At 38.0% G+C, this 12,990-nt stretch overlaps 1 protein-coding gene across 1 annotated transcript in view; it reads left to right on the top strand.

Moving 5' to 3' along the window:
* KCNH5 (potassium voltage-gated channel subfamily H member 5) overlaps positions 1-12,990 on the top strand; it is a 403,337-nt gene that overhangs the window by 234,025 nt on the left and 156,322 nt on the right. Inside the window, exon 8 of the mRNA XM_061429074.1 lies at positions 9,764-9,963. Coding sequence (XP_061285058.1) covers positions 9,764-9,963 — 200 coding nt within the window. The remainder of the gene's footprint in view (positions 1-9,763; positions 9,964-12,990) is intronic.

The raw sequence follows: 12,990 nt of genomic DNA, 5'->3' as shown, positions 1-12,990 counted from the left end.
ATGTAAAGGAAGCAAAAGCAAAGCTAAACAGCGGACCCTAATTAACCTTAAAAGCTTTTGCACAGCCAAACAAATCATTGACAAAATGAAACAACAACACACTCAATGGGAGAAAATATTTACAAATTATATGGCTGGAAAGGAGTTAATATCCAAAATATATAAATAGCTCACATTGTAGTGAGCAGTGAAAGTCACTCAGCCATGTCCAAGTCTTTGGATCCCTATACAGTTCATAGAATTCTCCAGGCCAGAATACTGGAGTGGGTAGCCTTTCCCTTCCCCAGAATATCTTCCCAACCCAGGAATTGAACTGAGGTCTCCTGCACTGCAGGCGAATTCTTTACCAGCTGAGTCACAAGGGAAGTCCAAAAATACTGGAGTGGGTAGCCTATCCATTTTCCAGCGGATCGTCCTGACCCAGGAATTGAATTGGGGTCTCCTGCATTATAGGCAGATTCTTTAACAACTGAGATATCAGGGAAGCTTGCATATCTGAGAGTATTATGTAAATGAATTACACTTCAATAAAAAATAGTAAGCATTGCCATATAATTATTGCAGGCTTCTCAGGTGGCTCTAGTGATAAAGAAACTGTCTGCCAATGCAGGAGATGTAAGAGACACTGGTTTGATCCCTGTGTTGAGAAGATCCCCAGAGGAGAGCAAGGCAACCCATTCCCACATTCTTGCCTGGAGAATTCCATGGACAGAGGATCCTGGAGGGCTACAGTCCATGGGATTGCAAAGAGTCAGACACAACTGAAGGGACTTAGCATGCACACATGTAATTATTGAAACTAGTTTGATACAGTCAGTTTTCATGATGATCATGGTATCGGCTGAAAGCTATTGAAATCTTTCCAATATCTTGCTGTAACTTGATAAAAAATATTTTGTTCTCTGTGACAACTTATCTTACTAGTTGAGCATTAATTCTAATAATGATTCAGTCAATTCATTGTATTACCTGGAATTCCTCCTTCAAAATGCCAACATCCCTAAGAGGGATAGTGCATCAAATTCTTTTCAATATTTAGCACTTCAGTTCAGTTCAGTCGCTCAGTCATGTCCGACTCTTTGCAACCTCATGAATCTCAGCACGCCAGGCCTCCCTGTCCATCACCAACTCCCAGAGTTCACTCAGACTCATGTCCATCGAGTCAGTGATGCCATCCAGCCATCTCATCATCTGTCATCCCCTTCTCCTCCTGCCCCCAATCCCTCCCAGCATCAGGGTCTTTTCCAATGAGTCAACTCTTCGCATGAGGTGGCCAAAGTACTGGAGTTTCAGCTTTAGCATCATTCCTTCCAAAGAAATCCCAGGGCTGATCTCCTTTAGAATGTACTGGTTGGATCTCCTTTTTCACTCTCCACTTTCACTTTCATCAAGAGGCTTTTTAGTTCCTCTTCACTTTCTGCCATAAGGGTAGTGTCATCTGCATATCTGAGGTTATTGATATTTCTCCCGGCAGTCTTGATTTCAGCTTGTGTTTCTTCCAGTCCAGCGTTTCTCATGATGTACTCTGCATATAAGTTAAATAAGCAGGGTGACAATATACAGCCTTGATGTACTCCTTTTCCTATTTGGAACCAGTCTGTTGTTCCATGTCCAGTTCTAACTGTTGCTTCCTGACCTGCATACAGGTTTCTCAAGAGGCAGGTCAGGTGGTCTGGTATTCCTATCTCTTTCAGAATTTTCCACAGTTTATTGTGATCCACACAGTCAAAGGCTTTGGCATAGTCAATAAAGCAGAAATAGATGTTTTTCTGGAACTCTCTTGATTTTTCGATGATCCAGCGGATATAACATCAAGTAATTAATGAAATTAATTTCTAACAAGATAGTTGGCATGGTTCAGGTACTAGGTAAGTGGGACATGGATTAAGTGAATACTGGGAAAGAGGAAATATCTGGTTCATAACTGATGCCTGGAGGGTGCTTTCTTTTATGGGTCATTGCAAAAGAGCATCCAAGGAAACCTGAAGCCATTATGAGACAGCTGGAAGGAGAATAAAACTTCAGAATTGGAGGCCTGATTTTCAGCTTCACTTTGTTCAGCCACTTGGAGTGATTTCAAGTGTTTTAACAGGCTATGTGATACATATACAATCATATTTTGGTGGAACATTTTCCTTCCATGTCTTAAATTTCATTTATTAAAGGTAGACTTTAGTAAATAGAAATAGAAATGGAAATGATGGTTGAACCACTTATGTGGCTTTAATGGTTACCAAAATGCATTTTTATATAAGTATTTTAAACTACATAGTCTAAGGCTAATGATTACTTGCCAAGATTTATAAAAGAAAGATAACTAGGAAAAATAAATGTTTGATGTCAACATGAATGGGCACAAAAAGTCTAAAAAATATAAATTGTTATAAGACAGTGAATGGCTGCAGCATGACCTAAGGAGCAAACAAAATGAAGTGACTGAGAACATAATTTATTCAGAGGACTGGATATCATCATCTGATCTGTTATTCTGTGCAACTTATAAGAGTGTAGGTAAAGTTACAATTAATTAGCTCAATACAGATTCTGTTTGACTCTGCCAGTTGTTTAACCATGAGAAATAAACTATACTTAATTTATATACTCGATATCAGTATAAGCTCATTTGTGAATTTTTGTAAACTATGAAAAGGATATGATGATCACTAGTTTTCTTTCAAAGACTATGATTTTGGAGAATTAAGGATGAACACTTTTCCCTTGGAAGTAGTGAGTACTACTTGAGAACAGAGATTATGTTTTATCCTTAGAGACTATTTTAGTGGAGGCATATAATAGATGTGCAATAAATATCCATGGAATTAAACAATGCATGAATGAAATCTGGGATTAAGTTATATGACATTATTCAATCACTTAAACTTTGTTTCTTTTTGAAAGCATTCATTCATGACTTCAATGTTTATATTATAAAAATAATGGATGTTTTTGAGTATTAAGATATATTCAATAAAATATATTAAATTTTTTTCCCCTAAATATGCTATTAGACTCTGATGTGTATCATAAGGAACTCACTACTCTCCTGTCTCAGGTTTATTAATCAGTTGAGAATCAACTATTCATAAAACTGTTTATTAGAACATTAGAGTTACATAACTAATCAAAATTAGTGGTTTAAAACAAGAACAGCCATTTATTTCACTCACAAATCTATAATTTGTGCAGGGCTAGGAAGGCATGACTTATTTTTGGCACATATGTTATCGCTGGGTTTGCTTGAGTGGGTCTGAAAAATTCACTTATTAGTTGGCTCAGCCACATACATGGCTAGTAAGCTGATGTTGTCAAGCTGTGTGCTGCATACGGAATCATAGATTGATAGGACATTTTCCTTCCCATCTTAACTATAATTATTAAATATCAGTATAAATAGAAGGGGAAGTGATGGTTGAACCATCCACCCTGCCTTAAGTGTTATCAGAAATGTCTTCTTATATCCATAGTTAAAATTGTTCAGCCTAAGGCCAGTGTTTAGCTGGGAGCTCAGCCAAGACTCTTGGCCAGGGGCCTTGATTTCTCTCCATGTGGACCTTTCCAGAGGAATATTCAGGCTCCTTCGCAACACAGAAACTATATTCTAGTTATTTTAGCAGGTATTTTAGTAGTGAGGAATTAGAAATTTCTAGTTTCTTAAGGCATGGGCCCAGATATTGGCATGTGATTATAGTTACCATAGTCCATTAGGAAAATAGTTAATAGAGTATGCCTAGATTCAAGGGAAAGGAAAAAAGACCCTGGCTGTCTATGGAAGGAGTGTCAGAAAATTATAGCCATCTTTAACCTAATTTTCTTTAAAATAATCCCCTTGTGGTGAATAAGAAAACTATAGGACTTTTAGGTAAGACATTTTCCAGTATATATGTCAGAATTACCAAGTCTTTAAATATGATGTGAAAGTGAAAGTCACTCAGTTGCGTTCAACTTTTTGTGATCCCATGGACTATACAGTTCATGGAATTCTCCAGGCCAGAATACTGGAGTGGGTCACCTTTCCCTACTGCAGGAGATCTTCCCAATCCAGGGATTGAACCCAGGTCTTCCATATTGCAGGTGGATTCTTTACCAGCTGAGCCATGAGGGAAACATTTAAATATGATAAGCTAGTAAAACTGGGCTTGTCTTAAATTTTCTTAAGCTTAAAAGACTGCTGCTACTGTTGCTAAGTCGCTTCAGTCGTGTCCGATTCTGTGCGACCCCATAGATGGCAGCCCACCAGGCTCCCCCGTCCCTGGGATTCTCCAGGCAAGAACACTGGAGTGGGTTGCCATTTCCTTCTCCAATGCATGAAAGTGAAAAGTGAAAGTGAAGTCGCTCAGCCGTGTCCGACCCTCAGCGACCCCGTGGACTGCAGCCTACCAGGCTCCTCCATCCATGGGATTTTCCAGGCAAGAATACTGGAGTGGGGTGCCATCACCTTCTCCAAAAGGCTACAGGAAAGCCTATAAAAAGAGGCTTAACATATTTTAACTGGTCAATCAAATTATTAGTAGTAAAGTAGGAAAATTACCTCTATGGCATCCCAGTCAAAGAAAGTAAAAGTGAAATTGAAGTCGCTCAATCATGTCTGACTCTTTGCGACTCCATGGACTGTAGCCCACCAGGTTCCTCCATCCATGGGATTTTCCAGGTAAGAGTACTGGAGTGGGTTGCCATTTCCTTCTCCAGGGGATCTTCCCGACCCAGGACAAACCTGGGTCTCCCGGATTGTAGGCAGACGCTTTACTGTCTGAGCCACCAGGAAGTAAAGTAGGAAAATTACCTCTATGGCATCCCATTCAAAGTATCAGATCAGATCAGATCAGTTCAGTCGCTCAGTCGTGTCCGACTCTTTGCGACCCCATGAATCGCAGCACACCAGGCCTCCCTGTCCATCACCAACACCTGGAGTTCACCCAGACTCACGTCCATCGAGTCAGTGATGCCATCCAGCCATCTCATCCTCTGTCATCCCCTTCTCCTCCTGCCCCCAATCCCTCCCAGCATCAGAGTCTTTTCCAATGAGTCAACTCTTCACATGAGGTGGCCAAAGTACTGGAGTTTCAGCTTTAGCATCATTCCCTCCAAAGAAATCCCAGGGCTGATCTCCTTCAGAATGGACTGGTTGGATCTCCTTGCAGTCCAAGGGACTCTCAAGAGTCTTCTCCAACACCACAGTTCAAAAGCATCAATTCTTCAGTGCTCAGCCTTCTTCACAGTCCAACTCTCACATCCATACATGACCACAGGAAAAACCATAGCCTTGACTAGACGAACCTTTGTTGGCAAAGTAATGTCTCTGCTTTTGAATATGCTATCTAGGTTGGTCATAACTTTCCTTCCAAGGAGTAAGTATCTTTTAATTTCATGGCTGCCGTCACCAAGTTATATAATAGTCCCCTACAAACCTTGCCGGGCCAAGCAAGAGCATTCATGTTTGATGAATGACAATAGGCCTTCCCAATTCATTTACTATCTTAATATGGCCAGGACATGTATCACCTTGGTTTCTCAACATTTTATTCTCTCACATGCATTAATAATGTGTACTTTTGCGTTTTTGTGTCACCAGTAGTGAAACTTTGATTTGAAGAAAAGAATGTTTCTGGAAAAAATGTTTCCTAGGTTTTTGGTGTGTCATTTTACTGAAGGAAAATATTTAAATACCTATAATGTTCCAGGGACTGATCTTTGTTCTGGAAATACAGCAGTGAGCAAAAAAGAAAGGACAAGGCCCAGGCTAGTATTTATGGATTTTGCATTTCTAATTGGGGAGGTAGATATCAACAGATAAATATGTCGTATAAATTAAAGTAGTGATGTGTAAGTTTAGGAACAAAGACATAATATCAGGTAGAGATATCAGATGCTGAAGGAAGGGGATGTTTTTTCTGCTGAGTGAAAGTCAATTGTTTGGAAGCTATTTCCATGATGATGCTGCTGATATATACATAACATTTCATGGATGCTTACTCCGTATTGGACTCTTTTAAAACCATTTTATATGAGTTATTTTATTTAGCACAAGTCCTTTGTAAAGTCTAGAGTAACTGTAAAGTTGTAAGAGAGAAAATAGAATCATCGAGAGCTCTAGTAACTGGTCCAAATACACATAGCTAGTCAGTGGGAAAGCATGTACTCTTAAAGGAGACAAGGATGCTGGTAGAGGTGGTGAGAAGAAATTGAATTGAGGCTCTATTTTGAAGGTAGAGCCAATAGGAATTGATAATGGAGTAGATTAGATGAATCAAGTGAATTGAAGAAAGACTCTGTAGCTATAGTCTGAACAAATAGGTGTGGCTTTGCAATTTAATGAGATGAAAAATGCACTTGGTTGTTGAAGAGAAGGTAGTGTTAAATAAAAGTTCTCTTTTGAAAATGTTAGATTTGAATGTCATTAGACATTCAAGAGTATCTGTGTATCTGTTAATTCAAGAGAGAGGTTATTACTTTGGGAGTTAGCAGCATACAGCTAGTTTCTATTGAGACCGATTTCTTTCATTGTCAGGTGTCATGTTCCACGGTCACTTCCCTTGAGGTTGTACTCTTTTATCCTGTGAACACAAACTGTGGTGGGAAGCAGTATTGTTGCTTGCCATGGAATGTCATACTTGCTGTCACCATATTTTATGAAATATGCACTAGTCTTAAATGTTGAAAATATTTTTAAAGAAGAAGTGATTTCTCTTTTAAAAAATATACATATATTACATAGATTTGTACAGATGATAAAACTTTTATAAAGTTGTATACCCCCAAAATGACTGCATGAAAAATACTAGTTAAATATAATGTCTATTTGTTTTTGTTGTTCAGTCACTAAGTCATGTCCGAGTCTTTGTGACCCCATGGACTGTAGCCCTCCAATTCTGTCCATGGGATTCTCCAGGAAAGAATATTGGCTTGGGTTGCTATTTCCTCCTCCAGATGGTCTTCTCGACCCAGGGATTGAACTTCCATCTCTTACATCTCCTGCATTGGCAGGCAGATTCTTATAGTTCTGTAGGATGTCATAATTGAGAGAGCTACATGTGGGTATATGTGAGCTTTCTGCTGATTTTTATAACATTTCAAAGTAAAAAACTTTTTACATAATTATGTATGTATTATATATGTATATATAATTATGTATATATTATATGTATTACAAATATGTATGTATGTACAAATATACATACATATTTATACATATAAATTACATATATTGTATATACATATATGCATGCACATAATTATATATATATAGTTGAATGTCTTACCTTAAATTATGACCTTGATTACTCTTACTCAGTATAGGACACCACACTCACATGAAAGCTGGAGGCAGAAGGTATCTTTGTAATATACCCAGCTTAATGGGATGTTGATTATATCCTTCATTTATTAATGATGAAAACTGTAAATACATTGACAGTTTTATTCATATTTCAGTGCTTAAGCTATTCATATGACTAGAATGTGTGCATATTTAATGTACCCCAAAAGATGAAATGTGTGGTAATTTGTTTAACTAAAAGGCAGTAGTAAGACACTTTGGCAAATATAGCATATTACAAGCATGTTAGGGAGCCAAACAAGTTGAACATGTCAAAATAATGGTTCTGTAATATTCACTGACATTTTAAAATAGCTGGAGGCTATTCAAAAGCTTGACTGTAGCATTATTTAATTAAACTGTAAAAAGCTCATTATGTAAAAAACAAATTCTCTTCATGTCACTTTCTTGGAAATTCAAAATTCCATGTTTGTTATATGATTCTTCTACCATCAATTTGTTCACATTATTTCTGTGCTTGTCTTTCTTAATACCGAAAATGAGGAATAGAGTTTTAAGTTTGTGATTACCTCTACTTTTTGTTTGTTGGTCTGTGCTGACACCAACATCCCAAAATAATAGCAATGCCCCCCCATAAAAACAAAATAAAAACCCTAAAAAGTGATTTAAAAAAGAACCCGAGTAACTGCTTGTAAAATCACAACTTCCTATTTTGAAATTTTAATTTGTTATGCCCAAAGAGCCACTGTTCTTAAAGAAAACAAGTGATTTTCTGAAAATAGATTGAGGATCTTAAGCTGCTTCACTGGTTTGATGTTATACTCTTTCCATCAAGTGGAATTTGATTGATGAAACTGTGAAATGAAACAGTTCATACATTTTGTTCAGAGGAATTATTTTTTCAAATGCTTAGAGGAACAAGAGTGGAAGTGATCATTGTCTGATATTCTATTTATTTGTTAAATGCTTTTGCAATGAGTATGGTTATTAACTATAGTGTTCACTGAATATTAAAGGGAATAAAATACTGCCTTCTTTTTAAAAGAGCTTACTGTTAAGGGATAAAACTAAAGGGACAGGATAGGTTAGGAGTGGTATGTGACTGAAGATGTATTTATTTGGCTCTGAACTCAACTGCTTTTAGAAGTTTTTTCAAGATCAGGTTAACATTAGTAACCTGATAGATCTGGAGAAAGAGGAGTTGGTAAATTATTGGTTGATGGAGGAAGTAGCAATCAGGGGCATTAAAACACCTTATACTTTTCTTTAGCTACTGTAGATAGATAACAGAGGTTTGCAGGTTACAAGTTACTTTATTCTTAAAATAATGAAGTAAAAAAATCTTTACAGTACTGGATTACTGACATAAATTTAATAAATAGAAATTATCAGATAAGATCAGATCAGATCAGTCGCTCAGTTGTGTCCAACTCTTTGCGACCCCATGAATCGCAGCACACCAGGCCTCCCTGTCCATCACCAACTCCCGGAGTTCGCTGAGACTCACATCCATCAAGTCAGTGATGCCATCCAGCCATCTCATCCTTTGTCGTCCCCTTCTCCTCTTGCCCCCAATCCCTCCCAGCATCAGAGTCTTTTCCAATGAGTCAGCTCTTCGCTTGAGGTGGCCAAAGTACTGGAGTTTCAGCTTTAGCATCATTCCTTCCAAAGAAATCCCAGGGCTGATCTCCTTCAGAATGGACTGGTTGGATCTCCTTGCAGTCCAAGGGACTCTCAAGAGTCTTCTCCAACACCACAGTTTTTGCTTTGGCTCCATCCCTTCATTCTTTCTGGAGTTATTTCTCCACTGATCTCCAGTAGCATATTGGGCACCTACTGACCTGGGGAGTTTCTCTTTCAGTATCCTATCATTTTGCCTTTTCATACTGTTCATGAAGTGGTTTGCCATTCCCTTATCCAGTGGACCACATTCTGTCAGATAGCTGTTAATTCCAATCCTGTTTCTTCCTAGAATCTTCTAGAAATGAAACACCTTGATTTATCTTCTCATCCTATATTTTTGATATTCTGTCAAAAATATTGATAAGGAAGGAAATATTCCAAAAGCTGGAAAAAGCATGCAATGAGAATGAGCATATATTTCTAAACTGAATCATCAATTCCTCAAAATTTTGAATTGATTAAGCTTCATTCAGGAAGTCAGGGCTGGAGGATAATTTTAGTGATAAGGCTAAGAGGCAAATCATAAACTCGGATCATCTAATTCTTCATGAACTCTATCGATCACCATCATGTTTTACCAAATTGACTAGCTGGTGGTCACTCATAAAATCATGTTTATCATACTAAAGATAAGATTTACTGAGTGAACACCAAATTCTAGGCACTCTTCTCAGGGGGTTATCATGCATAATCCTGAAAAGTTTATTAAGGTATCTCTGTCAGATAATTTATTGATCTGGCCAGTATTCATATAATTTATTTTCACTTGGGATATTTGTTTTATTTTCATCATTTCTTCTCTTTCAGCTCTTCTTTATGCAACTATTTTTGGAAATGTTACCACAATTTTCCAGCAAATGTATGCCAACACCAACCGATACCATGAGATGCTGAATAATGTACGGGACTTTCTGAAACTCTATCAGGTCCCCAAAGGCCTTAGTGAACGAGTCATGGATTATATTGTCTCAACATGGTCCATGTCAAAAGGCATCGACACAGAAAAGGTATGGATTATTATAACCGTTTTTTTACTTATTTTATGTTTCAATAGGATCTTCAGATGCATGAAACTTGGTCACTCACATAGTACTTGTATATTATTGTTATTCTGTGTTTCACAAGCAAATATCAGTCAGTCATATTACTTAGCACTTAGAAGGTAGAAAGCAGTCAACCATTAATCATCAATTAGTACTAGTAGCCATCACACTTAATTTAGGGTTTGTGGTTCCTGAAAACAACTAATTACTTCATTTGCCTAAAATGCTCTCATTACCACTCAGAATAATTTTCCAAATTCCTCAAAAATGCTAACAGTGTTGCCATTTCTCCTGCTAGATTTTATTCCAGATTTCTCTTTTGACACTTTGCTCATTTAAAATTTAGAAACATCCTTGCTTATAACTAAAAGGTTATATGTCTTCTATTTTACCCTCTACTTAAATTCATCTTCTCTCATTTCTGTTTTATAATGCAACTTAAAGTTCTTTGTTTTCCCCATTTCCTTACAAAACATGAAATGAATACCACCTCTGTAATCCACCTGACATTCCTAACTTCTTTCTTGTCTTTTTATGGAATCTCTAAATTTTTACCATCTAACATATACCAGGGTGAAAGAAGAAATCAAAGTCCTTTCGTGATAAATAAAGTAAAATTAAAAAGTCCTTACTTCCTATACCCAGCTGATTCACATCAAACGTAGAGAATGACAAGTAAGGCTTGCATATAACAATTTTAGAGAAAACTGATCTTGAACTATTTCATTTTATAAGCATTGATGAAGGCTTTATTTTTAGGTACTGATTTTTGACATATTGTAATCAGCATATAACTTGGCCAACAAAAATCCATAGTCAAAGCTATAGTTTTTCCAGTAGTCATGTATGGATGTGAGAGTTGGACCATAAAGAAGGCTGAGCGCTGAAGAATTGATGCTTTTGAACTGTGGTGTTGGAGAAGACTCTTGCAAGTCCCTTGGACTGCAAGGAGATCCAACCAGTCCATCCTAAAGGAGATCAGTCCCAAATATTCATTGGAAAGACTGATGCTGAAGCTGAAGCTCCAATACTTTGGCCAGCTAATGCAAAGAACTGACTCATTAGAAAAGACCCTGGTGCTGGGAAAGATTGAAGGCAGGAAGAGAAGGGGATGACAGAGGATTGGATGGCATCACTGACTCAATGGACATGAATTTGAGCAAGCTCCAGGAGATGGTGAAAGACAGAGAGGCTTGGTATGCTGCAGTTCATGGGGTCCCAAAGAGTTGGACATGACTGAACGAATGAACAACAAATGAGCACATAATATTCCTTGCCATTTCCCACAAATTTTGTGTTTTTAATCATAGGAGGTTGACATAGTATTTCTTTCAGATCTTCTCAACAAGCACCTTTCAGTGTCATGGTGAAAGAACCAACAAACAAAATAGATTTTTAGTTAGGGGAATTTCATGAAGTAAGTAGGAAATTTTCAGCCAGAACAGGTGTTGTTAGGGGCAGAACGGCTGAGGGGAGTTGAAGGGAATGGACTTGAAAAGTAAGAGTTGAAGGAGGGAAGTCTGCAGAGAGTGAAGTGAGATTCTGGAGGATAGCTGTGTGGAAGAATTATGAAGGAGGGTGATATTTGCTCATTTTTCCACAGTTTGCAAGATGCAATTAAATGGTCCCTTAATGTGGAATATGTGACCACAGAGGGGAAAGGACAAATTGCACATCTGTGGAATTTGATTAATGTGTGCCTGAACTGATATAAGGTTATTAGTGAGGGAATCCAAAGAAGGAAAAGAATCTTCCTCAGAGGTGCATGTGAGAATCAGTGTTTAAATTGCCAAATGCAGGATATTCTTTGAGGTCCACACTCAGTGAAACTGAGCTCAGAGGCAACCATCTACCTTGTCAATCAGTATCTTGGTCAGAAGCTTTTCTTTCCAGAAAATTCAGGGGGGTCTTATGGTAGCTGACAGAAAACATCAGTAAAATGTTGGAATGATAGCTCTTTACATAAACCCAGAGCCTATGCCACAGATCTGATGCAGATCTGATCTTTGAGTTCCTTTCTCTTTCTCTGAATTCCCAGATGCTAGGTTAGTGCAATAATGGAATCAACAGATTCTCACAAGCTTCCCCTCTAGTACCTACTCACCTGTCTGCTTCATGATACAGTTAGGGTATAATACACTGGCATTGGGTGCATATGGAAGTGCATCCACAATGTAGTTTTAGTATAGACATTTTTTTGGTTGTTTGCTATTCACTATTTGTGGTCACAGGAATGTACTTCTGATTGGTAGAATATTGATGGAAAATGGATGTTAGGGAAAAAACATGAAGTTAATATTAAAATCGAAATAGAATTTTTATTCACATGAAAATATTTTTAAAGAAATAAATAAAAATATTACAGTGAATTCAGTTCAGTTCAGTTGCTGAGTCGTGTCCTACTCTTTGCGACGCCATGAACTGCAGCACTCCAGGCCTCCCTGTCTATCATCAACTCCCAGAGTCCACTCAAACCAATGTCCATTGTGTCGGTGATGCCATCAAACCATCTAATCCTCTGTTGTCCCCTTCTTCTGTCGCCTTCCATCTTTCCCAGCATCAGGGTCTTTTCACATGAGTCAGCTCTCCGCATCAGGTGGCCAAAGTATTGGAGTTTCAGCTTCAACATTAGTCCCTCCAATGAACACCCAGGACTGATCTCCTTTAGGATGGACTGGTTGGATCTCCTTGCAGTCCAAGGGACTGTCAGGAGTCTTCTCCAACACCACAGTTCAAAAGCATCAATTTTTTGGCACTCAGCTTTCTTTATAGTCCAACTCTCACATCCATACACGACTACTGGAAAAACCATAGCCTTGACTAGATGGACCTTTGTTGGCAAAGTAATGTCTCTGCTTTTTAATATGCTGTCTAGGTTGGTTATAACTTTCCTTCCAAGGAGTAAGTGTCTTTTAATTTCATGGCTGCAGTCACCATCCGCAGTGATTTTGGAGCCCAGAAAAATAAAGTCAGCCACTGTTTCCATTGTTT

Source organism: Bos javanicus, chromosome 10, assembly GCF_032452875.1.
Source record: "Bos javanicus breed banteng chromosome 10, ARS-OSU_banteng_1.0, whole genome shotgun sequence".
Taxonomy (NCBI): domain Eukaryota; kingdom Metazoa; phylum Chordata; class Mammalia; order Artiodactyla; family Bovidae; genus Bos; species Bos javanicus.
This window is presented reverse-complemented; position numbering and strand designations above follow the sequence as displayed.